This window comes from Hoplias malabaricus, chromosome 2 (genome assembly GCF_029633855.1).
Source record: "Hoplias malabaricus isolate fHopMal1 chromosome 2, fHopMal1.hap1, whole genome shotgun sequence".
NCBI lineage: Eukaryota > Metazoa > Chordata > Actinopteri > Characiformes > Erythrinidae > Hoplias > Hoplias malabaricus.
The window spans coordinates 13,460,057-13,472,310 of record NC_089801.1 but is presented as its reverse complement, the minus strand read 5'-3'; the positions used below and the strand labels follow the sequence as shown (position 1 = coordinate 13,472,310).

At 35.7% G+C, this 12,254-nt stretch overlaps 1 protein-coding gene across 1 annotated transcript; it reads right to left on the bottom strand.

Moving 5' to 3' along the window:
• Positions 1–5,727: 5,727 nt before the first annotated feature.
• On the bottom strand, positions 5,728–11,687 carry kcnip4b (potassium voltage-gated channel interacting protein 4b). The gene is made up of 9 exons (XM_066660783.1): positions 11,642–11,687; positions 11,390–11,549; positions 8,864–8,991; positions 8,442–8,511; positions 7,872–7,942; positions 7,580–7,687; positions 5,989–6,093; positions 5,852–5,914; positions 5,728–5,775 (listed from the first exon to the last, which is right to left on the bottom strand). Exons 2-9 carry the CDS (start codon positions 11,472–11,474, stop codon positions 5,728–5,730), a joined length of 678 nt encoding a protein of 225 aa, XP_066516880.1. The 5' UTR covers positions 11,475–11,549; positions 11,642–11,687.
• Between the last annotated feature and the right edge of the window lie 567 nt (positions 11,688–12,254).

Below are 12,254 nucleotides of genomic sequence, written 5' to 3'. Positions count from 1 at the left end.
TTTAAAATCTCATAATCTCTGGTGATTACACTTTTGCACAGTGCTGTATATAAAGCATCTATTTCAGAAAGATCATTAGAATAAGTTTGTAAAAAGCATATGTTAAGTATGATCAGATGTTTTGTTTTTAAGTATTTGATGTTTGTAGTTACATATGTGCTTTAATGAACTTAGCTCCGAGGAACTGAATTATCTAAGTAAGTGTCCAAGTAAGGCAATAGGACAGTGGTGGGAAGCCAGTGACCCTCTCTTGTTGGCTGACCTGTGGTACCTATCAAAGGATTAGCTCATTTCCATGACAACCTCACTGTCTATGTGATGAGAATGAAAATGAGAATCCCTTTAAATAGTCTAGGCACTTGTGTGGATAGTGGGTAGGTAGTATTGTAATATTAAAGGGCCTATACTAAAAATGTTTTATGGGGTCACAAAAACTAAGATGTCACATACATTATATATATTCAGCTCATATCATTTTGACCCTTTCATTCATGCTGAAGTCATAAGGAGTGCTTCAGCCTGGGCTGAAATTAGGTAAAACAGCGGATAGCCAATCAGAACAGACGTGGTTTAAATATATTAAAGGCCCATTTCCATGTAACATAGTTACTTCTATAAACAGGTTTAATTTAGATATAGGTTGGAAAGATTTGTTTTATATACAAAACTCACAACGCATACCCAAGCATAAACATTTTAAATCAAACAGGAAAGTTAAAAAAAAGTGTTTTAAATTGTGCAGAAGTGTTTTTTGACTGATGCGGTAGGTGATATAATTTTCACTTCACTAAAACCAAAATATAATGACAGGGGATTTCCCCATTAATTAATTAATAACCAACCAAATGGTGAGATAAATTATTTTATATGGCTTTCATAGCTTAGAATCAAAGTGTCCACTACATCAATATCTCACCATAGCCAACCACAAGTGTCCCAATACAAGAATGTTTATATCCATCCCGAATATTGTTCACTTAATCTGATAACAGTACAAACACAAACAAAAAACACTTGAAACATGGCTAGAAAATGAAACCACACAAGTCACTTCAATAGTATATATTCTCTGGACATGATGTTAAATACTCCATTCTTAAGATCCTAGCTGAGTTCAGAACTGTTCACAGCGGTGCTGATAGTAACCAGATGTCTGAAGAGTTTAACACCTCTAAATGCTATGATACATTAAATGCAATATTATGCATTTGTATATAAATATGTTATGAAATATCTGAGATGTAGATTTAGGGTAGTTTTGAAAAAGTGTTTCAGAGGTTTTGGCCTATTAAGTCATGATTAGCATTACATATAAAACTCAGAAAACAAAGGTAAGTTCAATTCTTATTCTGTAAATAAAATTACTAAATTAGCATTTCGGACATTAAGACCTCTTGTTCCTATAACCACCCCTGCATAGAAATCCATAAGAAATTTTCCTTCACTTCAAACCCCTTTTATGGACTTCTACACCTCAATATTGTGATATGAATGAATCTTTCATACATTATACGGCAACAATAAAAGCCTCCAAAAATAGTAGCAAAACTAAAGCAAAGTATGTTGTACAGGTTGATTTTGACACAGGCCATTCAAAAAACTACAAAACATAATGCAGTATTCATAAAAACTACCCACAACTTAGGAAACATATAGACATAACACAAAACAAACCTTACCTGAGTGATCAGATTAAATTTATATGTCTTTGAAGACCTCCTTTGGCAGTTTTTAAACTCTGGCAGAATTTGGATCCTTTTAAATCACACTGCTTGCATAATATCAAATACAAATACTATCAGAGTATCAGAGAATGATAAGCAGAATCTTGAGAACAGCTCTCTGCAGAACAAAAGGGAAGAGGATGGCTGGGAGTAAGACAAGATGAAAAGGGGGAGGGGTTTTAGTTTATGGACCAGTGCTCTTCACTGTTCTTGTCTAGTGGGAAGATGTTATGAATTGTATGATGTTCCTTCTGACAATCCAAGAAATTAAAATTTGTCCCTCCTGTGATGCAGCAATATTTTATAAAACTCTAGCTGATGTGTATGGTGACCTTAGGCTCAAGTGTGGTTCTAAAGTTATCCCATATACACATATACGCCATTCATGTGGAATAAAGTACAGTTAGTGCAGTGATATTTTCAGAGCAAGCAAGAATAGACTTACATGTATACAAATAGATAGATATGAACTGATGCCAAGCAGCTGTCAGAGGGTATTTAGTAGTGATGGAAACTACACTGAGAAAATTCTCTTTTCCCAGTGGAGCATGGTCACAAGGCTAACTTCCTTCAATGTCTTGACCCAGATTTCTGGCCAAGAGCAAGTCGAAGAGTTTCCATAACAAGCTAAAATTATTTATGATTATCATGTAGCATACGGTTTACATCAGATTTATGTTAGGTGTACAAAATTTATTTAAAGTGTTTTATGTGTAACAAAATTGCAATTCAAAATGTAAACATTTGTCTGCTCTTTTGTCATTTTATGGTTAATATTGAGTATTATTTAAAAAGTCAATTTTACTAAAACAAAAAGTAATCTGTTTGAAAATGTCAAGCAAGAAGAATTTATTCATCACTGCATTTGTTATGAGTTCCATCAAGGAAAAAGAGCTGCAAAAGTATGTGCACTGATTGGTTCTGTTCATTATCTGTAACCGCTTATCTAGTTCAGGGTCACAGTGGGTCCAGAGCCTACCTGGAATCATTGGGCACAAGACAGGAACACACCCTGGAGGGGTGCCAGTCCTTCACAGAGGGACACACACTTTCACTCAAAGACACTTTGAATCGCCAATCCACCTACCATTGTGTGTTTTTGGACCATGGGAGGAAACCCACACGGACACGGGGGAGAACACACCAAACTCCTCACAGACCGTCACCCAGAGCAGGAATTGAATCCACAACCTCCAGGTCCCTGGAGCTGTGTGACTGCAACACTACCTGCTGCACAACCGTGCTGCCCTGATTGTGAGGGTACTGATACTTAATAATTATTATTATTTTAAATAAAATGGCAGTTGTGTCATTTTTCCATCACTTGTGGAAATCTCATATAACAGTTATAATTATAGTGCCATTAAATCGTTTGTACCTTTAAAAGGCAACATTTAAATTTTTAAAAATATGTTAGTATGTCAGCCATTATTGTGAAGCAGGACACCCAATAACACCTAAACTCATTGGAAAGGTGAGAGATTTCACTCCAATACAGTTCCAGTGCCCAAATGTGGGGGCTTTATGGCCGTTGAGCCCACACTTGTCAGAGCATCCCATTTCAAGCTTCTCCTTGGAAATTATAAAAGCTGGCTGTGCATAATTCAGCTGTGCTTATAATACATAACATCTGCTGTGATACAAATTATTTCTGTTCAGAGGCTGCGTTATTTAAAATTAATCATCAATACCACACCATTCTAAATAGGACAGGCTTAACAGCACTAGAGGTTTTTTCCATCAGTCCTAAAGGTAAACACTGAAAAATGTTTTAAAATGAGCTGAGCGTAAATGTTAATTAATTACAGAGAACTTCTCTTATACTGCAGGCCTTTTTAAAGCACTAATGACCTTTTTAGGTCAATCCACAGATTTATGCCACTGCAAGTCCTCTCCAAATATGGAATCCCTCAGATGTGCCTCTTCTCAGAGTTTCTCTAAGGTTAATGAGCCGATTGCTGCCAGTCATCCATATAAACTCTAGAGCAGATTAAGAGCAGCCTTTGCTTTGGTTTATGAGACTTGAGTTTGAGATAATAGCGCAAAGCTGGATAACTTAATTTAACTGGTGTATACAGAGGAAAATGGCCTGATTCAGTCAAAAAGGCACAAGTGGGCAAGCTAAAAGGATTGTGTAACTTGAAAGTACTGCATAATTTCACTTAACTTTAAGCACAGTGTGAAATTCTTTGTCTGCTGGGTTTCTGGCATTGAATGGCTACACATTCACAAGGGACTGATAGTACAAACCTCTATATTCCCATGTTTATAGTCCAAGAGAGAACAGAACCTTCAATATCACTGGATGGGTAGAATGGCCCTGAACTCAAGCACAACACTAGTTAGCATAGCAGATCTGTATGATCTGCATTCTCCTTCTAGTGTGCTGAGCTCTCCAGTGGTGCTGTGGTAGTAGCATTTAAAAAAGAAATGGCAGCTGGCTTCACATATATACGTATCAGGTAGACAGGAATGTGCAGTACTTGGTTGAAACATAGCTAAACTCTACCAACAGCGACAGCTAAATTGGGTAAAAAAGTGTAAAAAAAGGAAAACACACACAAACACACAATAATAATAATGAATATTATTAAAACTGCAATGAGATATGTTAAATATTGATAAAAAATATTACTCTTTCAAGGCTGGCAATAATCTACTGCTGATTTAAAAAGGCCTAAAATAGTGATAATCTGAGTAGGAGAGATATTTCAACCACATTTCACTGATCACACTTATATTACTTTAATTCAAATTTTTGATTAATTATTTAATTTAAAATAATTATATTTTATAACAAACTAGTTATTAAACAGCATTGTAACAAAGCTATGCCTAAAAATGTATGCAACATTATAAACAAGGCTTTAAAACATTACACTGCTGAAAATCAATTTTACCCATCCCCTTTTATCTCAGTTGTAGCCAACTGAACAAAGATCAGTTTGTGTCTTCTTTAGAAGTTTATTCTACAGATTAGTTTGATTCAATGAATTTACATTGCTTCCGCTATGACACACTTAAATTACATATAAAAATAAAAACATTCTTGTATACATTGACATAGTGTATTGCCAACGCATGATTATTTGGTATGCTATATCTATACTATTAACCCTATATTACTTAAAAACACAGGTTATTCAGTATACTGAACATCTACTACAACATTTCCTGTAATAGCTGCTATCAATCTGCAAATAAATCTGAAATTTCCATGCATGTAGTGTAACATGTAAGATCAGCTTAAGGTAGATTTGAATCTAGATGTTCTCATAGGAGGACTAGTGTTAACTGAGTGAGCTATGAAATATGTGTGTATGAAAATGTGCTCCAGTTTCTTCCCATAGTCCAAAAACACACACCGGTATGTGGATTGGTCATGCAAAAATCTCCATAGGTGTGAATGTGTGGTGCACTGTGATGGAAAAAATAGGATTAAAAGATAAATTTACCTGTCATATAAAGTGCCATCACTACTTTTACATTAATATTTATTTTTGTTTTCATTAATTTTTTGGTTGGTTTTCTTTCTTTTCATATAAATGCATTAGAGAAACCAAGACAAAGGGACTAGAATATAGCTCAAGAGCAGTTCACTGAAAAAATAATTTCTAGTCTGACTTGAGAATGCACAGCATGAAATCAAAACTGAGCAAAGGACCTCGGTTGAACCTCTCTTAAATAGGAAGGGAGACAGGTGTTATGAATGCTCCTGATCAAAGTGGACCATACTCCTGTCACCCCCTGGTGGCTAGAGATGGTCCATCACCAGACTAGGCCCTTACACTTTGTAGAAATTAATAGTAATTAAGACTTATTCATGAAACTATCACTTTAATGTGGATGTAAAATAACTCAAACCTACTGGGTCCTCAATCCTGCACAATACCATGGACACTGAGAGTAATAGTAATTAATAACAGGCTGACCACAGTCTCCATGGGGAGTGCCTTCATGGCACATTCCCTGATAAGCAACAGCGCTAAAACCCAAAATGTGACTAGATGGTGTTCTCAAAAATTCTTAAAGATTTCATTATATTTTCATCCTGTGGAAATAAAACAAAATAATCATAGAATGTCTGTAGTTTGTATTAAAAGATCAGATCATATGTGTCAACTTACTTTTTGACAGGCTTCAATAAATTCTTCAGCCGTAACTACGCCATCCTGGTTTTGGTCCATTTTCTGCAGAGGGACAAAATATGAGACCACTTTGTTTTTACTCCTGAGTTCATCTAGTATAAAACACTTGAAAACACCTGAAAAAACATCTCGACATGTTGCCGGGAAGCCTCTTCTTTCCTCAGTGGATTAATACTCTTTCCCATCATATCATAAATGGATTTCATTACATCCAGCATTTCCTGGAAGACACAATGAACATAAATATATCACACCAAATGTGCCCTTTGGGTCACAGATACATCTTAGACACTGCTTTATTCTATTAAGCTTTGCAAACACATTGTCTCTTCAAAATACTCCTCACCATTCAGATTGCTTGTGATTCATGAGGAGGGGATTCACATGCTGAATAAAATGCTACTGCTGTGCTGAACAAAGTGTAGACAACTTACACTAATCATGCAATATTCAAACAAATATCTAAACATCTCTTGAAGAACAGCTTACTGCATAACAAGTAGGTTTGCCTACTGCTGCCCACAAAGAATTTGGATTTCAGTCTGATTAACTGGAGATGCATTTGTCTAGCAAGTGTAAATGTATGTGGAAAAAAAATCTTAATTAAATCTAAATCTTATCTAAAGGCAACACACACACACACACACACACACGGACAATTTCGAGTCACCAATCCACCTACCAACGTGTGTTTTTGGACTGTGGGAGGAAACCGGATCACCTGGAGGAAACCCACGCGGACACGGGGAGAACACACCAACTCCTCACAGACAGTCACCTGGAGCGGGAAACGAACCCACAAGCTCCAGGCCCCTGGAGCTGTGTGACTGCGACACTACCTGCTGGGCCACCGTGCCGCCCTGCATGCAACATCATTATTATAATCAATGTGGAAAATATGACTACAGTCTGACCATACAGTCAGACAAAATTACATGGTCATTTGTAACTTGCAATGTGAACATTCAGTTTAGAATCAGGTTTCAAGCTGATATAGGTTATTTGTCTTTGTTTGTTGCATTTCTTGAAACATTTGTACATACTGATAGAATACAGACAGATCAGTAAATCAAGTGCTCTGATGACAAGCATAAGACCTGCATCGCCCTACACCCATGCAGACTTGCGCCTTAAAAGACAATGGTGGTGTAGAGTGCAGCCACTTGTACTGCTAAAAAAAGAAAAAAAAGTACAATGAACGAGAAGGCTTTCAGTCAAAAAGAGGCTGAATGGAGCAAGTAAGACTCAACATCGGTGTAGCTTGCAACATGTAGTGCATCCTTACATGTGAATTAGATATGAGGCAGGTGGATGTTGTTTGAAGGTGACGTGTTGTGCCCCTCACCCTGTATGACATCAAATCATGTACATGTTTGCATTTTAGGAGAGTGACTTTGAAATGAGGGCTAAATGTAATGGGGTGGGACTTTTACGGCTGGATTTTTAAGGCTTACAAAGTGGTTTCTACAAAATCATCTAATCAATTTGCCCCACAGTGTGAAAAAAAAACTTGTTTTATTTAATTTTTAATTAAAACTACTTTTAGTTGCTCCTATCAGGGGTTGCCGCAGCGAATCAACTACAATCCACACCATCAATCTGGCACAGTTTTTACGCCGGACGCACTTCCTAATGTAGCCCTCCCTAAAGAGGAATTTTACTTAATTTAACTAATTAATTTAATGTAAATCCCAGTCAGCAACAGACCTCTTTAGTGAGGTGTCCATCTTTGTTAAGGTCATAGAGATGGAAGGCCCAGAACAGCTTTTCTTCAGCAGAGCCTCGTAGCAGGATTGAGAGACCTCTAATGAACTCCTGAAATATTCACAACATTTATATTTTAGTTTATTCCTCACAAACCAATCACACTTTTAACTGTTAACATCTATCGCTCCAAATAATATTAGTACTGTGTTAAACATCTTTTGTATGATGCTCTAAATAAAGTGCTGTAAATGTCATGAAATATATTCTATTAATGGGACAATGCAAATATTACCTCAAAATTCACTAGGCCATTCTGGTTTGTATCAAAAGCACTGAAGAGAAAGTGAGCGTATTTTGACACATCTGAAACATAATTTCAATATCTGGTTATTTATCTGCTCAGTTATTTACCACATATATCTGGTACATTTACAGCATTTATTTAAATGTTAATAATAAAAGGAATTTTATAACAAGTGCTACCAGAAACATCTATGTATCTGAAGCCTGAACTCACATGTTGATCATGAACAAAACTGGTATTTTAACACTAACTATGTAAACAATAACTAATTACATTTAGTAGCATGTATGTGGAAAAATGTTTTATAACAACAGTAAAATATTTCCCATGTTTCATGTTAAAAATAAATATATTCAAACCTTAAGCCAGTGAAATATTACAGTTTGACCAAGAGCATCCACTGTTGCATTTTGCATCAACAGATTTTTCCAAACTAAGTAATTCTAAGTTTAAAACAGAATTTTCCATAGTGTCTATTGGTTAAAACCAGAAACAGATATGAAATTAAACCCATATAATACCGCACAGAGAATAATACAAACTGATTTAAATATGTACCTCCACCAGGAAAGAACTGAGCATAGATGCTTTTGAATGAATCCTCATTCACACTGCCACTGGGACATTCCTGTCCAAAACAAACAAACACATTCTAACACCTTAAATACAAGTAGGACAGGTTTGAATAATAATAATAATAATAATAATAATAATAAACTTTTACATCCATTATGCCAGTATGTTATTTAGTATTTGGAGGATCTGTCTTTAAAAAACATTTGAGGCCAATGGAATTCTTTAAAACTATTGAGAATTTAGACTTTTATTCATCAAGGTTTCAAAGCAAATATTCATTGAATTCATGTCATACTCAAAGATTTTGTAGAAAACAGTGAACAAAATAATAAAATAAATAATACAATAAAAATATAATAAATGTATCTAATTAAAATAATAAAGGCAGTCTAACAGGTGCTTACACTTTTGAATCTTCTGTAGAGAATCTGGATTTCTCTCTTTGTGAAGTGACTCTGACTGTGGAGTCGCTCCAAATTTTCAGGGGTGTGGCGAGGCACCACAGTTTTGTCCTGACCCTCATCATCATCTTCTACAACACAGCAACAGAGATTACACCAAGTCGGGAACAAGTCATGTCCCTGTTAAATAATTCAATAGTTCAATAACTCCAATCCAACCACAATTTTTGACTGTAATTTTTTATTTCAACTTTTAATTTACTAATATGTTTTATAAAAGGAGAGGTTTGTGGGGTTAAGTTGCAAAAATCACAGCTTAAAAAGAGTCCATTTACTTGCACCATAACATTTATTTTAAGTCCCTTTGTACAGTCCTACTTTTATTTTTTTTCAGCCGACTGTTTTTATCTTCACCACAAAAAATAAACATAGAAAAGCCCTTATACCTCATACTATAGAATGACCTTGATAACAACTTGTAAACTGGAAACGTGACACTAATATGGTGTGGTGTGCAGTGATCACTCGAGCGGAGCGTCTGCTTCAGCTGTGCATTCTGAGGTCAGGACCTGAAATTAAGACCACTGACCTGGTCAGGTCAGGTAACAGTAATTACACACCTACTTGCCTCTCAGATGAATAATGAATAGAGGCTGAAATTTCCTAGTGGCATTTTCCAACCCATTGTATTTTCATATAATGATTTTCATATTATAAAGAGGCTAGGTTTTAATGGCAGACAACTGAGGTGTTCATTCAATTTATATTTAAATAATCCAGTTTTGGTCCATGATGTTTACCCATATGTCCAAAACTATCCACAGACTTTTAACCATGGTGTATGTTTCCACTGGTATGTGCACATGATCTCTGTTCTGATTGGCTGCCATGTAATGTGCCTCATTTAAAAAGCAGTCTAGGGCGAAACACTCCTTAAACCTTCAGTACAATGAGCAGGGATAAAAGCTGTAGTCTGTAAAGGAGACATGGCTATACCGTTGTGCATAAGTTTTGGTGCACTGTTCAAATTAGATGTTTTGTTAGTTTTGAAAGTGGAAATATGTATATGCCCTCTACAAAAAACTACATATTTCACTACATAATTACTTTTGTATTTCTTTACTATAAAATACAACAAAATAAGGCCTGTGCAATTGATCATGGTACATCTTATGGCCTTTCAAGTATCACTAGGCACAGGGCAGGAGCACACCCTGGGTGTGTTGGGGGCGCAAGTCCTTCGCTGGGCAACACAAACACTCACACCTCACACTCACCCTTGTGTAGCCATTCCACCCACCAAAGCTCTTAAATCAACAACCTCATATTCCAGTAGCTGTGAGACAGCAACAATACGTGTTGTGCCACCCCAAAATGTATTAACATATTTATTATTATAACTTTATTAACTTTTAACCAAAACAATTATATTTTTAATGTATGTTTTTGTGATATTACTCTTAGCATACTAGCAAATTCTTATTCCAGATATAAACATTTTACATATTTCCATGTTATGGGCTCTTTAAATGACCACAAAAGGTAAAAATAAATTTGTTTTAACATTTTTCCTAAGCCAGATTTTAGCATTCCAAGATCTTGGTGATAACCCTGTGGTTCAGTTAAACACACAATTAAAAATTCACTGCAGTGCTGGTTCACGTCAGGTAACTAAAGACAGCTTTGTTGAGCTGTGTCCTATTCAGAAAGGATAATATAGCTGCCCTAGTTTCTAATGATGCCATCACAGTAAACATGCAACATGGCTAAAAGAATAAAACTTGATATGGTCTTCAATTTGTGTCCTTAAATTTTCACGCAATTACATAATATATACTCTATATCTCGGGTAATTGCTGCCTATGTTGAAAAAACGTGGGCAGCCCGGTAACTCTGTATATATGGGGTCCGTATGGGGTCCCTGTGGGTTGTCTTCTTGTTTTCAGGTACCCATAATTCAGTAATAACTGCAAATGGATAGACTCTTCTTAGAGTAGCAGTTCCACTTCTACAGATTGTGTTATTACTTCTCTATCTCCTTCCTTAAAATGCTACTAATTACTCTCACATATCTTGTAACATAAAGTGTCATTAACATTAAATCATTATACTGAAAGCATAATAACTATTGCATCTCCTTAAGTATCGCTAAGTAAGTAAGTGTCAATGGTGTTTACTGCTGTATCTCTTTAAATAACATGTTATATCCAACCTAAGGGGAATTCAATGCTATTATCTCAATCTATTATCTATTGGTGCCTTGTTTAAAAATATCTTTAATACTATATATATTTAAATAAAGTGTTATGTCCTTGATATACATGTCTTTCAAATACTGTATTCAATTAAGAATATTAAAGTGCCATAACTACTGTAAACAGTATTTTATTTTACTATCGCCACATTTTATAAACGAGAAAAATAGGCCTACCTCCTGAGGAACATTAAAATTCTTTAAGGTTCTATTTATACGTCAAAAAGATGTCACTACAAAAATCCCTTATTTTTCTGAAGAAAACATTACGGTACCTGAGTGTAAAGTCCCAGTTATGAGTCGGAGAATGTGTTGGACGAACTTTACAATTTGCTGTTTACACCGCCGCCTCTTGCTCATGTCCAGCCTCAGAATTAACAACTTGATCAACTTCTTTATCTTTGTGTTTATCAGAGGAAATAGCCTCCATTCAGTCTATAGCAGTGAGAGGAGTATGTCTTATCCCAGAAACACAGTGACACATTTACATGACATTACACAAGTCGTCGCAAGATGGCGCTGTTTACCTTGGTCGCTGTCTTCTGATGTCGTCTGAACCGAAATGGAGGAATCTTAAACTGTTAAACGTTGACAGTTTTACACAAAATAGAAAAATGTTTAAGATATGTATAATATCATCATGTAAAAATATGCTTTAATAAATAAAGTTTGTGTTCACCTCCCATCAGGTCCAGTGGTGATGTTTATACGTCAGTTTAAAAAGATGTGTCATGTGTCAAAAATTTTGTAATTTGTCAATGAGGAATCATGAGCTTCCATCACTCTCACACGTTGGTGCCAATGTGTGTGATTGAAAGAAACTTAGCTATAGGGTGGAACTGGAAGAAAACATGGTATGGATCCTTTTTTAGGCATTCATTTTCATTAAAAAAAATCTGAATTATGGCATGATGTGCATAACAGTAAGATAAGAGGTAGTGTAGTGATGGAAAATGTTGTAACATGGAAATCCCAAAGCTGGGATGAGATTTAAAAATTGCACTGGGTAGAGGAAATGAACTCATTCAGGGGCAGATTGTTCTAAAACTTACAAAGCGGAAGCACTTTCCCAAGGGTAGAGGTGAAAAGGGTAATGGCTAGATTGTGGAGGGTCAGTGCCAATTTCCTCTAGACACCAGT